Genomic DNA, 18,656 nt, shown 5'->3' with positions numbered 1-18,656 from the left:
GGCACCCTTCTTGAGCCCGGATGGGCACATGTATAAGCAAGTAGATGGGGTCGCCATGGGTTCTCCCCTAGGTGTCCTGTTTGTGAACTTCTACATGGGTACCATCGAACAAAAGGTCTTAGTCGACATGAACTTGAAACCGGCCATATACTGCAGGTATGTTGACGACATTTTTACACACGTACCTGATCTCAGACATCTGCAGGAGCTGAAGGAGGCATCTGAGCAGAATTCTGTGCTGCGTTTCACTTACGAGATGGAGAAGGATGGGAAGCTGCCCTTTCTAGATGTAACAGTCATGGAAAGGAGCGGAGGTTTCCACACTGCAGTCTACACTAAGGAAACAAACATAGGAATGTGCCTCAATGCCAACAGTGACTGCCCAGACAGGTACAAGAGGAATGTCGTTAACGCTTATGTTGACCGTGCTCTCAGCCACAGCTCAGGATGGAAGCAAGTTGATGAAGAACTCTGTAGGGTAAGGCAGGTCCTAGTCAACAACGGCTTCTCCAATGGTTTCGTTGAAGACATCATAAGAAGGAAGGTGAAACGCCATGCAACCTCTGAAGAGACAACTAACACCACCTGTATCCCCTATTAGACTATTCTACAGGAACTTCTTTTCAACAGCTCATAAAACGGAGGAAAGGGTCCTGAAAGATATTGTTAATAGAAACGTTATCCCTACAGACAAAAATCAGAAGATACAATTGACGATTTACTATAAAACCAAGAAAACGGCCAACCTACTCATGAGAAACTCTCCAGACACAAAGCAGAACGCTTTAAAAGAGACCAATGTCGTCTATGCCTTCAAATGCCCACTTGGGGTCTGTAAGCCTCAAAGAACTCAGTATATAGGCAAGACAACAACATCTCTTTCCAGGCGATTAACGATGCATAAGCAACAGGGCTCCATTAAGGAACATATAATCTCTTCCCACAACCAGACCATCACCAGAGAAGTCTTAACAAAAAACACGGAAATCATCGATAGATACAGCGATAGTAGGCGGCTTGATATCTGCGAGGCACTACACATTAAGAAGTCGACACCAGCAATCAACAGCCAATTAATGCACAACTATATTCTACCCACTTCAAGACTCTGCACCAATATAGAAGCATAAAGAAATATGGGCCAATAGGCCCTTTGCAGTTACTTCCATTCTTCCCTTTAACTTACAAAATATTATACCCATTGTTTCGTGTTCTGTCTTGTGTTGAAAGTTTGTTTTCACCTCATCCAAAACTGTTGTAACATATCACCTCACCCAAATGCAGGTATAAAATCAAAGCTGTTTAAACTCTGTTTAGTGTTTGCAGGTTATAGTTGTGTGTGTGTAAACTAAAGTCTTTGAAAATGTAATAAGTTATTACGAAACGCGTTCAAGTGTCGCGTCAGACTAGAAATAAAAATGAATTTTGGAGAATTGATTTTTCAATTACCATCAACAGTGAAAAGAAATATAAGAAATATTGAGAAAATTCGTGTTAGAATCATTAATCTTACTTTTTCGGTCATATTTAATAATATATGTCTACAGGAAAGACTGCTACCAAAATATACTAATATATATATATATATATATATATATATATATATATATATATATATATATATATATATATATATATGTCGTACCTAGTAGCCAGAACTCACTTCTGAGCCTACTATGCAAGGCCCGATTTGCCTAATAAGCCAAGTTTTCATGAATTAATTGCTTTTCGACTACCTAACCTACCTAACCTAACCTAACCTAACTTTTTCGGCTACCTAACCTAACCTAACCTATAAAGATAGGTTAGGTTAGGTTAGGTAGGGTTGGTTAGGTTCGGTCATATATCTACGTTAATTTTAACTCCAATAAAAAAAAATTGACCTCTTACATAATGAAATGGGTTGCTTTATCATTTCATAAGAAAAAAATTAGAGAAAATATATTAATTCATGAAAACTTGGCTTATTAGGCAAATCGGGCCTTGCATTGTAGGCTGAAAAGTGAGTTCTGGCTACTAGGTACGACATATATATATATATATATATATATATATATATATATATATATATATATATATATATATATATATATATATATATATATATATATATATATATATACAAACAAGCCTGAATGGTCCCCAGGACTATATGCGACTGAAAACTCACACCCCAGAAGTGACTCGAACCCATACTCCCAGGAGCAATGCAACTGGTATCTACAGGACGCCTTAATCTGCTTGACCATCACGACCGGATAAGGAAGTGATAGCCGAAGCTATTTGAACCACTTCCCCGTGCCGGCGGGGAAGTGGTTCAAATAGCTTCGGCTATCACTTCCTTATCCGGTCTTGATGGTCAAGCGGATTAAGGCATCCTGTAGATACCAGTTGCATTGCTCCTGGGAGTATGGGTTCGAGTCACTCTTGGGGTGTGAGTTTTCAGTCATATATATATATATACTCGGACAGCAGGCATTCCTATAGCATATTTCGTTAAATATGACCGCATTGCTGGTGTTGTCGATCTTATAGTATTAGCTTTCTATGCTTCTTACTACTTCCTTAGCTTCGGTTTTAAGAAGAGCAATCAAGTTAACGAAATTTATGGTAAAGAAACTCTAGTGATTATTGAAGGGTTTATTTTCTACGACGTTTCGTTTCACTCTGGAACATTTTCAGGAAAGGAATGAATACAGAAGAGTGATTGATTGATAAAGATTAAGCCACCCTTAAGTTGGCACGGGGATGAATAGCCAGTAAGTGGAGGCTCTTTCAAGCCATTACCAGTTCTAATAGCTGTTACTAGAGATTTGTGGATGGGTGGGGGTCTTCATGGTGTAATTCAACCTCGGAGGGTTGACTGTGCCAATTATGGAGCTGGTGGGTTAGTATAGATCTGAGGTGTCCATACCATCAGTAGTTGGTGGTTTTGTCTTTTGTCTCTCAGCCTGAGGTAGGCTCAGGTGTTGTGGATTAGTGTTAGAAGCTATTTCAAGAGCGTTGGTGGTGCTGTTAGTATTTGTAGACAGCTCGTCTGCTAGCATGTCTGCTGAAATGGTGATGGTAAAAGTGTTGGGAGCTGGAGAGGGAAATACCTCTGATTGTGTCGCCTGGGTCTTGGGTGGTTCTGGAGTCTGTGTTGAGGTCGACCTCATGGTCGTCCTTGTGATGCAAGGACGACCACGACTTCTCCAGAGTGGTAGCGTAGGCAGTGAGACTTGCGTCTGGGGCAATGATGGGGTCCAGGCTGTTGGCTAGGTACATCGCGTAGATGTACCTAGATTCGTCATTCAACCTTGACGAATCGTTGATTGTCTGGTCCGGCAAGCCTCTCCGCTAGTCGAATAAGACCATGGATAATGCCTGCACGTGATGCAAGGGACTATGAGGGTGCTGGTTGGTCCTTAGGTTCCCAGGGTGGAGGCCAGGTGGCCTGTTGGGAGGAGTCACTGTTTGGCAGGACTGGAAAGTCTTCTGGTAGGTTGGTGGGAGCTGAGGTGCTGGGTTTGGTGCCAGTGTCTCCGGGGGCAGAAGTAGAAGGTTTGGCTTCATTGGATTCAGCCTGGATCCTAATGATGTCCTGTCTGCGAGGGCAGCTGTGGGAAATTGCAGGGTGATCGCCACTGCAAAGCAGGCAGTAATGGGTTTTTGAATTGTAGATGGAGTAATGATGCACTTCTGAACGTGATGCTAACACTTGTTGGTGGGATGGGAGTAATCATATAGCACCGAAAGCACTAACGGAGCTCGTGGAATCATTCCTTCTTTGCTTGAAAGGGTGGAATCTTGATGCCAAAGCAGAGGAAAGCATGTGTGGCAGCCTGGTTAGCCGCAGCTAAGGTGGTGAAGGATATCTTCATGGTGGGGCGTTTGTCGTTTTAGGTATCGTTGCTGCAGAATGTGATGACGTAATGTATATTGAATTTTGTAACTAGCTCATCAAGACTGTAACTTGCTTAGCTAAATGAATTGTGGGGATCAGTCCCTGAGCCCATTATGTGCCTCTGTAACCCTTTCCACTACCGCCCATAAGATGGGTATGGGGTGCATAATAAATGAACTAAACTAATTAAAACTGCTGCAGAATATAACATCGAATACCCCCAGGTTCGGATTTTCTTCCTCAAAGTTGGTAATGATCTCCGTTTGTTCTCGGTCCGCGATCCAGCAGCTGGTCCCCCTGATATGGCCACTGCCTTTTGGAAACGAAAGGCGGTGGAGTTTCTGATGGGGAAGGAAGAGACAATTGCGCACCGCGTTCCGCAAGGCGCGGTGCGGACAGTCTGGGTGGCATAAATAGCGCGGGAAGGGAGGTCTTCCCCTCACTCCATTCTCGACACGGCCGCGATTCACGAAGCGCCCACCCTCCTCCCCCCTTTATGCTGGCTGCCAGTTTTCCTGGTTCTGACTACGTCAGTCGTTGTTCTTCACGTCTTTCCTCCCGTTTCACTGGGGATGGGTGGGGGGGGGGGGTGCAGCGCCCGTCCCCAAGTGTTCCGCTGTCCGCAGCTACTACTTTGACTTTACAGCCATTCTACTAGTAAGCCCTAACTTAAGTCAGGAAATTTTTCTCCTTATTCTTTGGTGGCTCGGCCTCTGGCCTGGGGTTATTTTCTTCTCCAAATTCATATCAGGCTTTCCCAGTCTCTATGTAATTTTCTGCCGCCTGATTATTTCCAAATAGGGTTTCCATTATGTTATGTTGTTCACTTATGGTGTCCTGACTGTTATACTTAGAGTTAGATTTGTTACATTCGCCTCACTGCTAATTCTAGACAATAGGCCATTCGGTTTCTGCAGAGTTTGTTACTAGGCTACAAGATTACTTTTATTTTACTACGGGTGTACAATTTAAGTTGTTTCGTGTACTTTGAGTTAGCCACGGCTATGTTATACATTTGTTAAGACCTACTTAGAAGCCTGTTTTACTCTGCAGAATTATTTATCCTGTACTAATAAAATTTACGCCCCCATACTGTTGGTGTCTTCCTTCCCCTGATCAGAAAAAAGACTGTTCGATCGGCGATGATCTGACGCAGGAAGAGAGGAAAGAGGTGGTACACTTTGCAAAGTGCGATCAAATTTTTGGAGTTTTTCATGATCCTCCACACACGAGAAATCGAGCACAATATTCTCCCCATCTTGACCAAGGTCGATGGGTGTAATGCCGGGGACCTTTTAGGATCTTCAAGACATCGCTTTTGGTGAAAGCGTCCCTATGGCCGTCCATAGGGTGAGTCCTGACTTTTAGGTGTTTGTGGAGCATTGTCGTTGTTAAAAACTCCTCAACGGGTCGCAGTGGCGATGGATGTCTTGTGAAGTTACTCAGGCTTCAATGGATGCAGGTGCACAGAAGATTGATTGAGTGACAAAGATTAAGCCACACACAAGAGGTGGCACGGGCATGAAGAGCCCGTAAAGCAAAGAAGGTGCAATTTTGTCTTAAATACACATGTGGAAGAGGTAAAGTTGTGTGGAGTGAGGTGAAGGGTCGAAGGAAAATAGAGGTAATCAAACATAAGGTAAGGAATAGGAGAATATTGGGAAAAGGCGGCCAATCAAACATTGGGTAAGGCAGTGGGCAGGGGGAACTCAGTAGAAATGTCGCTATCCGGTGATGTTTGGTGAGATCTAGATCTGAGCATAGGCAAGGTATCAAAGTCGTTACTCTGCATATTTAGTTGTTGTTTTCTCTTATGAGTAAAGCTTCTAGGATTTGCGGTCTTCTCTGCTAGTGGTGGATTCCAGGATTTGCAGTCTTCTCTGGCCAGTGGTGGATTCCAGGATTGCTGTATTTTCTACTAGCATATTCCTAGTGAGTGTTGTGTTATGTACACTTTGCATATGGTTTCTGGGGGCACCAGCTTGTAAACGGCAGGTCAGTCTTCTCGAAAGCTTTGTGGTGGACATGCCAATATAAGATCGAAGGTGACATCCTGCACTGGGGCGTGTAAATTGGTATACCACGTTTGCTTGTTGGAGAGAGTTGTATTGTTTACTGGGCTGTTCTCTAGTATTAAATCAGCAGTCCTTTTTGTTTTGTAGTAAATAATGAATTCCAATCTTTGGTTTCGCTTCATTTAAAATTATATTTTTAAATGTTCTTTCTTCAGTTTTGTATTGTGAGCTCATAGTGGATTTGTAATAGAGTTTTATGGGAGGGGTGTTGGCTGTTGTGGTTGTTGTTCTCCGGTATACCATTTTTCTAAATATCTTCTGATGTGGTGTTGACTTCTCTGTTCGTGTACCCGTTGTTTATCAATACTTGAAGACTTCTGTCCAGGTCATTGTGTATGTTATGCCAGTCAGAACAATGAGTAAGGGCTCTGTGTTTACATGAATTTAACAGTATTCTTATATCTGACTGGGCATTCAGAGTGACCATTCATACACATTCCCACATTGGTGAGTTTAGTATAAACTTCTGTGGTGAAATTCTTTCTCCACGGATATGGTGAGTGTTTTCACAACCACTTTTCAATAACCGAAATAAACAAATAGCATAAAAACAGATTCTAAACTTAAAATAAAAACCAAGGAGAGAGTAAGTTAAACAATGGGGGCATTATTAAAGCCAAACGTTGTGCTTACTAAAATTGGGAGCGATGTCGAAGGTGAAGAGACAGAGGGTAGTGATGAGCACGGCCACCACCACTGCTACCAGCATCTGTACCGCCACACGCCCGCTTACAACACTCGCCCTGTGAAGAGACAAGAGGGTATAGTGATGACACTGCTGATGGAGGGTGCAGAAACACTTTGGCAAAAGTTTTCTTTAATTTGTAATACAAAACTCAAGACAGGAAATTTCCCAGAATTCTGGAAAAAGGAAAACGTAGTCTGAATTTTCATTAAAGCGGGCAGACAGAACGCCCTGAATTGCAAACCAGTATCACTAACAAGCATTCTGTGTAAAGTGCTGGAGAAGGTATATCAGCTTGAGAATGATGGAGCACCTGGAGAGGATCAACTTTGTTAGCAAAAGACAGTATGGATTTAGAAAGGAAAAGTTAATTGTGCCTGACAAATTTGACTGAGTTCTATGACAAAGTTACTAAAATAAGACAGGAAAAAGAAGGCTGTGAAGACTATTTTCCTATATTATCAAAAAGCATTTGACACTGTCCATTTTGAAAGGCTGATGTTCAAGACGGAGAAGCAAGCTGGGATAAATGGAAAAACACTAAATTGGATAAAGGAGTATCTGAAGGACAGAAACGCAAGAGTCACAGTTAGAGATAAGGTTTTGAGTTAGAGGAATATAACAAGTGGGGTCCCACAAGGTCGGTCTTGAGACTGCTAATGTTCCTAATTAATGTGAGCGACACACCTGAGGAAGTGAGTCCAAACATGTCAATATTTGCAGATGATGCAAAGCTGACGAGGAACACAAAAATAGACGAGGATTACAGCAAGTTACAGGAAGCCTTTCACAAACTCCATGAGTGGGCAAACAAATGTTACTAGAATTACTAGAATTAAAATAATAAATATGGGAAACCGAGAAATGAGACCAGAAAGTATCCACTCCATAAGGGAAAGGCAACAACAGAAATCGGAAAGAGAGAGAATGATTTGGGAGCGGATATAATTCCAACACTAACACCAGAGGCACATAAACAGGGTAACATCAGCAGCATATGGGATGCTAACAAACATTAGAATATTGTTTATAAATCTAAATCAGCATTTTTTTAAACGCACTTTACACGACTTTTTAGACCAATACCGGAATATTTACCGGAGTTACCTGAGAGCCACTAATACTACTGGCCTCGACGGGGACAGGAAGTCGGCGGCGTGTCGAAGGTCCCCCCATTTGCCCTAATGATCTTTCCCAGTTGTATTTTAAAACCCAAGAGAGTTTTGGTATTTGCGGATTCGATGGGAAGGCGGTTCCACAGGATCCATCCGTGGACTCTCCTGTTCTCGGTCCTACATTGTCGTTTGTTGACCTTGAAACCATTGCTCCTCGTTCGTGTTACATCTGACCTTTTGAAGGAATTGTCTGGATCAACATCCTCCAAATTGTTTAGTATTTAAAAATTTTAATGAGATCCGCCCTGTCATGTCTTAATGCAGTGTTGATAGCCCTGTGGCCCTCAACCGTGCCTGGTACAAGACATGACTTAGCTCTGGAATGACTTTTGTTGCCTGGTGTTGCACCTTCTCTACAGCAGCTATGTCTTTCTGAAGATGAGGTCTCCAGTCTGGATGCAATAATCCAGGTGGAGGCGCACCAGAGACTTATACAATTGAGTGACTAACTTAATTCTTTTCCTTAAAGGTAAAGGTACACTTAATTATTCCTAGGGTTTGGTTAGCTTTTTTACTGCCGAACCCATTTGTTGTCTAAATTTCAGTGAATGATGGATTCTGACTCCAAGGTCCTTTGCGTCATCAATCTGTTGTAAGGTAGTGCTGTTAATTTGGTAGTTGTGACGTGGATTGTTATGCCCCACATGCAATGTCTTGCATTTATCAACATTAAAAAAACATTTGCCAGTCTTCTGACCATTTGTAGAGTTCATGTAGATCTCTTTGTAAGGCCTCAATATAAATTTCACTTCCCACTTTACCATAAATCTTAGTACCATCTGCAAATCTGACGATGTGGTTTGTAATATTCTCATCTATGTCATTGATGTATATGACAAAAAGAGTTGGCCCCAAATTGGATCCCTGAGGCACCCCACTTACCACATTTTCCAGTCAGATTCATTCTCATTTAGCATGACCCTTTGCTTTCTTTGTTTGAACCATTGTTTTATCTATTCCAGTATTTTCCCATTTGTTCCATGTGCCTGTAATTTCCTTGCTAATCTTTCATGTGGTATCTTATCAAAAGCTGCTGTTGTTTTTTTTAGTTTTTGTTTCTATCCAAAGCTTCTGCTGTTATCACCAGATCTTATACGTCACTATCTTCTCTCTGTCCGCATTCAGAGTGTTTTCCCTGAGTGTATAATTTCCGTGTATGAAAGTCCATAAACTGTTTCATCAAAACTTTCTGACTCTCTTGTAGTTCTTTAATTATGTCATCATGTCATCGGTTTTATTATGCACCTCATATCCATCCCGTGGGCGGTAGTGGAAAGGATTACAGAGGCACATAATCGGTTCAGGAAGTGAACTTAACAGTTCGTTTAGCTAAGCAAGTGACAATCTTGTGACCTATCCACCGCTGCCCACTGGATGGGGGGGGGGGGTGCCGTGTGCAAGATAAACATGTCAATTGTGACACTAGCTCTCCACATGTCAGTTGCCTAATTTAGAAACTGTACTTGTGGTCGGTCTCGAGCCCATTGTTGATGTAACGATGTTTTTTTTTAGTTTACTTCTTCTATTATGCACCCCATACCCATCTTGTGGGCGGTAGTGGAAAGGGTTACAGAGGCACATAATGGGCTCAGGGACTGAACCCCACAATTCATTTAGCTAAGCAAGTTACAATCTTGATGAGCTAGTTACAAAATTCAGTATAAGTCGTCACATCAACAATGGGTTCGAGATCGACCACAAGTACAGGTTCTAAATTAAGCAACTGACATATGTGGAGAGCTAGTGTCACAATTGATATGTTTGTCCTGCACACCGCCCCCCATCCAGTGGGCAGCGGTGGATAGGTTACAATCACTTAGTTACTACCTACAGTTAGCAAACTGGGGATATTTGGCTAAAATTCCTGTTAGCAAATCATGTGCATTGAATTTGTAACTAGCTCACCAAGATTGTAACTTGCTTAGCTAAATGAGTTGTGGGGTTCAGTCCCTGAGCCCATTATGTGCCTCTGTAACCCTTTCCACTACCGCCCACAAGATGGGTATGGGGTGCATAATAAATGAACTAAACTAACTTCCGGATTAACATTTGGACATTTCACAAAGATATTTATAGAGCTGTTTCTAAAAAAAAAATATTTTTCACTCTCAGTTGCATAGCGGTGTGTGAATTTATTAATATTTTGTGAATTATATGTGAACAATTTCTGGAACAAAGTTTACATTTGGTCAGGTCTACTCCAGCAGATTGTGCAAACTCCCAGAGGTACTTGTAGCTGGGTCTAAGCCTATCAGTAGTAACATCTACTTGTCTGCTGACTTAGTTTGAATGAGACGTAAATATATCTCCTGTGCATAGTAGTATGTTGATAGATGGAATAGTTCAAACCATCCTCCAGCCCAAATTATAAGTAAAATACGAATTTATGCCATGATGAAGATGTGTTCAAAGTCTATGGACTCGGCACCGAACATCTCACCTCCACGGACTGGATGGTAGGGAGCGTGTGGACTGTCTGCAACACCTAAATGATCGTACCATTACACTAGTCACTCATTATTTATTAGAGAGTAAGAACAGGGTTTGTTAGTTATACTCCAAGGTACGGCTTCCAATCCCGTACCTTACAACCTGCAAAGTTGAGTTAGGCTAACCCCATATGTCTAGCCTCCAACCACGGACACACGAACAGACAGATAAACATTCTCTCTTAGATGTAGTCTATAAACGGCTTCATCTCGAATATAAAAAAATATTATTATTTACCATGAGTTTAGTGAGGTATAGATAGGTCTATGTAAGGTTAAGTAAGGTGTTTTGGTTAGTTTGATTTAATGATTGTTTACAATAGAGGCTGAAAGTAAACGAAGCATGTTTCCCGCCACAACTTGAACATGGTCAAGAGTGTTGTGAGTCAAAGACTAACTTACCTAAATATCAATAAGTCAGTAGGTGACTTTTGTTTTATTTCCTTTATGGGCTGGAATAATTAATGCAAATTAATTTCCCTCTTGTCACATTTCCATACAATTTTGTTTATTAGAGCCCTCAGACTAGCCATTGGCAACCCACGGTGGCGATCAACATCCCCTTCACGAGCCCACAACATAACATACTCAAGAGTTCTATCAAGCCTTCGGAGGCCAGTATGGTATATATATATATATATATATATATATATATATATATATATATATATATATATATGAATGAAAACTCACACCCCAGAAGTGACTCGAACCCATACTCCCAGGAGCAACGCAACTGGTAACTACAGGGCGCCTTAATCCACTTGACCATCACGGCCGTCAAAAGGAAGTGATAGCCTCGGCTATCACTTCCTTTATATATATATATATATATATATATATATATATATATATATATATATATATATATATATATATATATATATATATATATATGTATATATGTGTGTGTTGGGGGGGGCTTCAGGTTACGTCTTAAAATTAAATATATATATTCCTGAAGGATGTGTTAATGACCGCGAGAGGTGTAATGATGATATGTTTGCTCATGTGTTGGTGTGTTCAGAGCTCTTGACACCTGTTGACAGGTGTTCAATGGGTGTAGTGTCATGACAGGTGTTGATAACGACTTGCTCTGAGGTATTACGGATAACTCGTCTAATATTATGGATTCTATGTAGCAGGTGTGGTAAGTGTGTAGTAGGTGTGGTGAGTGTGCAGCAGGTGTGGTGACTGTGTAGCAGGTGTGGTGAGTGTGTAGCAGTTGTGGTAGGAGTGCAGCAGGTGTGGTGTGAGAGGGTAGATTTTGCCAGGTGTGTTAAAGTGTGTAAAGTGAGTGCACCATGACCTCTCCCGAGTGTATAGTGTGAGCACAAGGTCGAGGTTTGTTTATGAAGACTCAGCTATGTCTTGTTAGGTATCAGTGGAGAGCTCATGTCAACACAAAGCTGTTGGTCTCACGAGGGCCGTTGTGTGCCTAACCGTTTCTTAATTACAGCAGGGAGAAGTATGTAGAACAATTAGTTAACTCCAAGGAGTTAACATCCAAAATCAGATGTTAATTCCAGGGAAGTTTCGAGTCTGCGATCAGGAAGAGGCCAGGAGGCCTCAGCTGATATGTAAACACTATAGGCCTCTCCCGTGACATAGTTATGACGTCACGGCATCTTGCCGCCCGGATAAACTTCTCTGATTGGTCTAGGCCGCAGTGTCCAATGCCAGATTGCTTTAGTTCATATATGGAGAGGAAGAGGGCGCCTTAGTTGCCCCGGGAGAGCTTGCTTAACACTGAGTGACAAGTGTTAACGTAATAATTAATTGCTGGATTGAAGATTGCCCAAGTGACAAGAGCTTTCTCTTTGTGAGAAGTTGTCTATATTGTTAATGTTGTATTTCCGTCATTGTTGATTGCCACTGCAAGGGTTGAGTGCAGCTGAGTCCGAGTGTTCATTAGTGTTCAGTTAGTTCACTTTGTTCGTTCTGCCCATGCAAGGGGCGGCTGGAGACTAGGTCTGGTGACTACCAGAGTGGTGGGACCGTGTCCTGCTGCAGCTGGTACTGATTACCTGTTGGAGTGGCACTCAGGAATTAACGTAACGTTGTTATTGTCGTGTATCAGGAAGTAAGTTTGTTGAATAAATTGTTGTTGTAGCAAAAATATATTTTCGTCAAGAACATTTGATGGGTTTTGAGCCGTTATTTTGCTCTGCTACAGCTACTTCTGGAGTCTTGAACTGAACAGGTTTGGGTTCTGGGATCGAGCCCACACCTTCAAACACTACAGGTTTGGGCTCTCTGGGATCAAACCCACACCTTCAAACACCACAGGTTTGGGCTCTCTGGGATCAAGCCCACACCTTCAAACACCACAGGTTTGGGCTCTCTGGGATCAAACCCACACCTTCAAACACTACAGGTTTGGGCTCTCTGGGATCAAGCCCACACCTTCAAACACCACAGGTTTGGGCTCTCTGGGATCAACCCCACACCTTCAAACACCACAGGTTTGGGCTCTCTGGGATCAAACCCACACCTTCAAACACCACAGGTTTGGGCTCTCTGGGATCAACCCCACACCTTCAAACACTAAATACTAAATTTGATGTGAAAATCCATTTGTTGCCCTCTAGAGTGGTGATTCAATTGAGTTAACGACCCAGTGATTGGAGGACCAAGCAGTTGGACCTCAGCGCTTGGCTCTCGTCTCCTCTATTACCACTATCACATCTGGCACCCACTCTGGGGTAAGATGTGTACAGGAAAATTAGGGAGTCTCACATGTGGTGAGTGTGTAGCAGGTGTGGTCAGCGATTAAGGTTATGCGGTGAGTGGTGTGGCAGGTGTGTTGATTGTTGTTGGTGTGATGAGTGGTGTAGAAGGTGTGGAGACTAGTGTAGCAGATGTGGAGACTAGTGTAGCAGGTGTGGAGACTAGTGTAGCAGGTGTGGAGACTAGTGTAGCAGGTGTGGAGGCCAGTGTAGCAGGTGTGGAGACTAGTGTAGCAGATGTGGAGACTAGTGTGGCGGGTGTGGAGACTAGTGTAGCAGGTGTGGAGGTTAGTGTAGCAGGTGTGGAGACTAGTGTAGCAGGTGTGGAGACTAGTGTAGCAGATGTGGAGACTAGTGTAGCAGGTGTGGGGACTAGTGTGGCGGGTGTGGAGACTAGTGTGGCGGGTGTGGAGACTAGGGAGCAGGTGTGGAGGCTAGTGTAGCAGGTGTGGAGACCAGTGTAACAGGTGTGGAGACCAGTGTGGCAGGTGTGGAGACCAGTGAGGCAGGTGTGGAGACCAGTGTGGCAGGTGTAGGAAGTGGTGTACAGGAGGCCTCTATTGAGGGGTTGGTTCCAGTCGGCTCCTGCTGCTGCTGCTGCTGCTGGGTATTGATTTCCCTCGCTCCTCCTGCCTGCTTCACCCCCCCCCCTTCCTCCCCCCCTCTCTCTCTCTCTCTCTCTCTCTCTCTCTCTCTCTCTCTCTCTCTCTCTCTCTCTCTCTCTCTCTCTCTCTCTCTCTCTCTCTCTCTCTCTCTCTCTCTCTCTCTCTCTCTCTCTCTCTCTCTCTCTCTCTCTCCCTATCTATCACTAGCAAGATACTAGTGCTATGTAGGGTATGTGGAATATTATTGTACCAATATCAGCCCCATTAAAAAATGGAGAAACTGCTGAACTGAATCCATTCAATAAACCATTCAACATTATTGGGAATGTTTAAACTACCTCAAACTGTATGCTGTAGAATGCAGTCAAGAGAGATACTAGCAATTTAAACTTGGGAAAATATAAGAGGCATCCAAGTGTGCAGAGGGAAGTAACTCATGGTGACCCGGAGAGTCCAGGAGGCATGGCAGGAAGTGCAGGGTGGCCACATTGTAAGGCAGAAGTGCAATGTTGTGAAACTCAAGCGGATTTAGACACACTCCATTAGTGATCTGAAAAAAATGGCTGCTAGAGTTTAACTCACCCAAATGCAGAGTTATGAGGATTGGAACAGAGAGTGCAAAGACCAGTACAGCAGTATAGGATGAAGGGAAGACAAATTCTTCAATCATGAAAGGAAAAACACCTGGAATGGACATAACCCCAAACCTGGTGCCAGAAGTCCTCATGAGTAACAACAGCAGCTGCATATAACATACTGACCAACATCACCATATCCTTCACAATCTTGCACAAAGGAGCTTTCTGGCCCCTATATAAATCAAAGGTGTGACCCACTCTTGAATATGCATCTCCGGCATGGAACCCTTACCTGAAGAAGGACAAGGATCTAGGCATGGGGCTCTCATCTTGAGAAAGACAGCTGCTCTGGAGAAGGTGCAACACCGGGCAACAAAAATCATCCCAGACCTAAGTTATCTCTCATACCAGGACAGGTTGAGGACCATAGGGCTAACAACACTGTAAACCAGACATGATAAGACTGATCTCATGGAAACGTTCAAAATACTGAACAGTTTGGAGGATGTTGATCCAGACAAATTCTTCAAAATGTCAATTGTAACGCAGACAAGAAGTAACGTTTGTAGCTCAACATTGAGCCACAATGTAGGAGCGAGAACACGTGATGCTTCTTCACCCACAGGGCCATAACCCACGGAAACGACTACCCGCCGAAGCCGTAAACGCCAAAACTCTGCTGAACTTTCAAATCCAGCTTGAAAAAATTCACAGGACAAATGGGAGGGAGGGAAGACCTTTTGCAAGCCACCGGCTTCCTGTCCTCGCCAAGGCCACTAGTGCGTTAGTGGCCCTCAGATCCTATGCAGTATCTTGTATCAACAGTGTTAGACCTGATTAGACCAGTGTTAGATTCCATGAGATCTGGGGCCTCGTAGCCTGGTGGATAGCGCGCAGGACTCGTAATTCTGTGGCGCGGGTTCGATTCCCGCACGAGGCAGAAACAAATGGGCAAAGTTTCTTTCACCCTGAATGCCCATGTTACCTAGCAGTAAATAGGTACCTGGGAGTTAGTCAGCTGTCACGGGCTGCTTCCTGGGGGTGGAGGCCTGGTCGAGGACCGGGCCGCGGGGACACTAAAGCCCCGAAATCATCTCAAGATAACCTGTGGTGGTAGACTGGACGTCGCAGCCAGACGCCGTAGTCACCTTCCTAATCTCACTATAGCTCTCACTAGCTTATTTACTACCCTATCACAGGATTATAATTTGACTGTTACATGTTTAGACATCATTGTTTGCTGTACGCTTCACTAGCACTATCATATCACCTTGATGATATCTCTTGACTGTGGTGACCTCGCAGAGGACTATTGTCCTCTCGTGGCACGTATAGTATCCACCTGGGAGGTTATTGATTATTTGACACAATGTTCACTCACAGTCACAATATTTGTTATTATCTAACTGTTACACTTCATAACGTCACCGGTCGATGTTTGGTCTCTAGCACACAGATGTCACCACATAGGAATTATTTCTTAAAGAGCGCGAACACGCCCGTCACTCAGTGTATTCCCCAGATATATGCAGGTAAGTACAACCAGGAGAGTGGTACTGCCGGTGGTGGTAAGTACAACCAGGAGAGTGGTACTGCCGGTGGTGGTAAGTACAACCAGGAGAGTGGTACTGCCGGTGGTGGTAAGTACAACCAGGAGAGTAGTACTGCCGGTGGTGGTAAGTACAACCAGGAGAGTGGTACTGCCGGTGGTGGTAAGTACAACCAGGAGAGTAGTACTGCCGGTGGTGGTAAGTACAACCAGGAGAGTGGTACTGCCGGTGGTGGTAAGTACAACCAGGAGAGTAGTACTGCCGGTGGTGGTAAGTACAACCAGGAGAGTGGTACTGCCGGTGGTGGTAAGTACTACCAGGAGAGTGGTACTGCCGGTGGTGGTAAGTACAACCAGGAGAGTAGTACTGCCGGTGGTGGTAAGTACAACCAGGAGAGTAGTACTGCCGGTGGTGGTAAGTACAACCAGGAGAGTGGTACTGCCGGTGGTGGTAAGTACAACCAGGAGAGTGGTACTGCCGGTGGTGGTAAGTACAACCAGGAGAGTAGTACTGCCGGTGGTGGTAAGTACAACCAGGAGAGTAGTACTGCCGGTGGTGGTAAGTACAACCAGGAGAGTGGTACTGCCGGTGGTGGTAAGTACAACCAGGAGAGTGGTACTGCCGGTGGTGGTAAGTACAACCAGGAGAGTAGTACTGCCGGTGGTGGTAAGTACAACCAGGAGAGTGGTACTGCCGGTGGTGGTAAGTACAACCAGGAGAGTAGTACTGCCGGTGGTGGTAAGTACAACCAGGAGAGTGGTACTGCCGGTGGTGGTAAGTACAACCAGGAGAGTGGTACTGCCGGTGGTGGTAAGTACAACCAGGAGAGTGGTACTGCCGGTGGTGGTAAGTACAACCAGGAGAGTAGTACTGCCGGTGGTGGTAAGTACAACCAGGAGAGTGGTACTGCCGGTGGTGGTAAGTACAACCAGGAGAGTGGTACTGCCGGTGGTGGTAAGTACAACCAGGAGAGTGGTACTGCCGGTGGTGGTAAGTACAACCAGGAGAGTAGTACTGCCGGTGGTGGTAAGTACAACCAGGAGAGTGGTACTGCCGGTGGTGGTAAGTACAACCAGGAGAGTGGTACTGCCGGTGGTGGTAAGTACAACCAGGAGAGTGGTACTGCCGGTGGTGGTAAGTACAACCAGGAGAGTGGTACTGCCGGTGGTGGTAAGTACTACCAGGAGAGTGGTACTGCCGGTGGTGGTTATCTTGAGATGATTTCAGGGCTTTTTTTAGTGTCCCAGCGGCCCGGTCCTCGACCAGGCCTCCACCCCCAGGAAGCAGCCCGTGACAGCTGACTAACTCCCAGGTACCTATTTACTGCTAGGTAACAGGGGCATTCAGGGTGAAAGAAACTTTGCCCATTTGTTTCTGCCTCGTGCGGGAATCGAACCCGCGCCACAGAATTACGAGTCCTGCACGCTATCCACCAGGCTACGAGGCCCCATGATACTGGTAAGTACAACTAAGTGAGTAGCTCTGCAAGGAAGGTGGAGGAACTTCCAAGTGCCTTGCCAACATCCTTGAACACTAAAATGCTGAACGTCTGGTCCTCCCAGACTTGGAAAGGTTCAAAGTCAGCAAAGCCTCGTACCATCCTACATTCGTCGGCTACAAAGGGGCGGTCAGGGGCAAGTAACTCAGCTCGGTGGATATTTCCTCATTGATCAACAAATCAGAGTACCATTAAAAGGACACGTTCCCTACACAAGACTTCAGAAAATAATACACCGCAAGGAGACGTTCTCTGTCCAACTCTGTTCAACTTCTTGAAGGAAAAGCGACGATAACCGAGTCCTCATAGGAAGTGGAGATGATGCATGTGAAGAAGCCCAAGAGGCTCTACAGAACAGGGCACAGTTGTCTCGATTTAGAGTTTAAAATATCAATTGAAAAATCTGATCTTGTGTTATGGAAGATCTGACCGACAAATACACCTCACAAATGACAAATAACAAAGCGACAAATGCACAACGGGTCGCAGACTATACAAATACCTAGGAATATGGATCGAGAAGAGTTGATCCTTCGACAATAAAATTATACCTGGAAGAGAGAATGTCTGTCTGTCCAAAGTTGCTCGGGGCCAGCCTCACCCAAATTAGCATGGAAGGAATGGTCTGGGGCATGGGACAGACATAAGCTGGTCTGGGTAGACCAAAGTTAAGTGCTTTAAGAAATATTTGCAAGTACAGACATGCGCAAGAAATGATCAGAGTCAGATGAGAAATATATTGTGATTCCCATGGAGGTTTTAGCCAAGATCATAATATATTTTCTGAGAGCGGTGAACAACTCGTACAAATAACGTGGCTTTTCCCTCGTGTGCGCACTTATTATTATTAACATCTTTATTGACAAAATTAATTAAAATTTTGCCTAATGTGAGGATTTTGATAGTCTTATTAAAGTGAGGATAATGCTGGTATTAACTGTCACGCAGGACAGAGGGTCATAAGACAATAGGTCTAAACTGTAGGCTGGAGCACATATATATCATGGTTACAATCAATGTTTTAATGTATGGATATGTGAAAACAACTTTCTACTGTGCACTGCCACACAAGGGCAGGGATGGGTTCATAAGTGATGCAGCTTAGAAGTAATATACATAAAAATTGTTCTTCATTCTTTAAAATGGACAACCAAATTTTGGATAAATTGTTAGGATATCGTCCAGAACACCTGAGTCAATAAAATAGTTACACAGTTGGTGGTACAAGAGGCCAGGAGGTCTAAAGTCCTTTACGGTTTCACATTCATCAATATAGTGTTCTAGTGAATGCATTAAAGTGCGCACTAAGGCTAAAAATTGCCGTACTAGAAAATGGAATCGGCTCGCGAAAGTGACGTACTAGCTGCCCCGTTTTCTGTTTTGTAT

The 18,656-nt window shown here is 43.9% G+C and overlaps 1 protein-coding gene across 1 annotated transcript in view; it reads right to left on the bottom strand.

The window, feature by feature from the left end:
* Nucleotides 1-18,656, bottom strand: part of LOC123764046 (protein Star) — a 77,501-nt gene that overhangs the window by 32,555 nt on the left and 26,290 nt on the right. Inside the window, exon 2 of the mRNA XM_045751532.2 lies at nucleotides 6,595-6,704. Within this exon, the coding sequence (XP_045607488.1) occupies nucleotides 6,595-6,704 (110 nt within the window). The remainder of the gene's footprint in view (nucleotides 1-6,594; nucleotides 6,705-18,656) is intronic.

This window comes from Procambarus clarkii, chromosome 23, assembly GCF_040958095.1.
Source record: "Procambarus clarkii isolate CNS0578487 chromosome 23, FALCON_Pclarkii_2.0, whole genome shotgun sequence".
Lineage (NCBI taxonomy): Eukaryota > Metazoa > Arthropoda > Malacostraca > Decapoda > Cambaridae > Procambarus > Procambarus clarkii.
The sequence above is the reverse complement of the archived record's forward strand: the minus strand, read 5'-3'. Positions and strand labels throughout refer to the sequence as shown.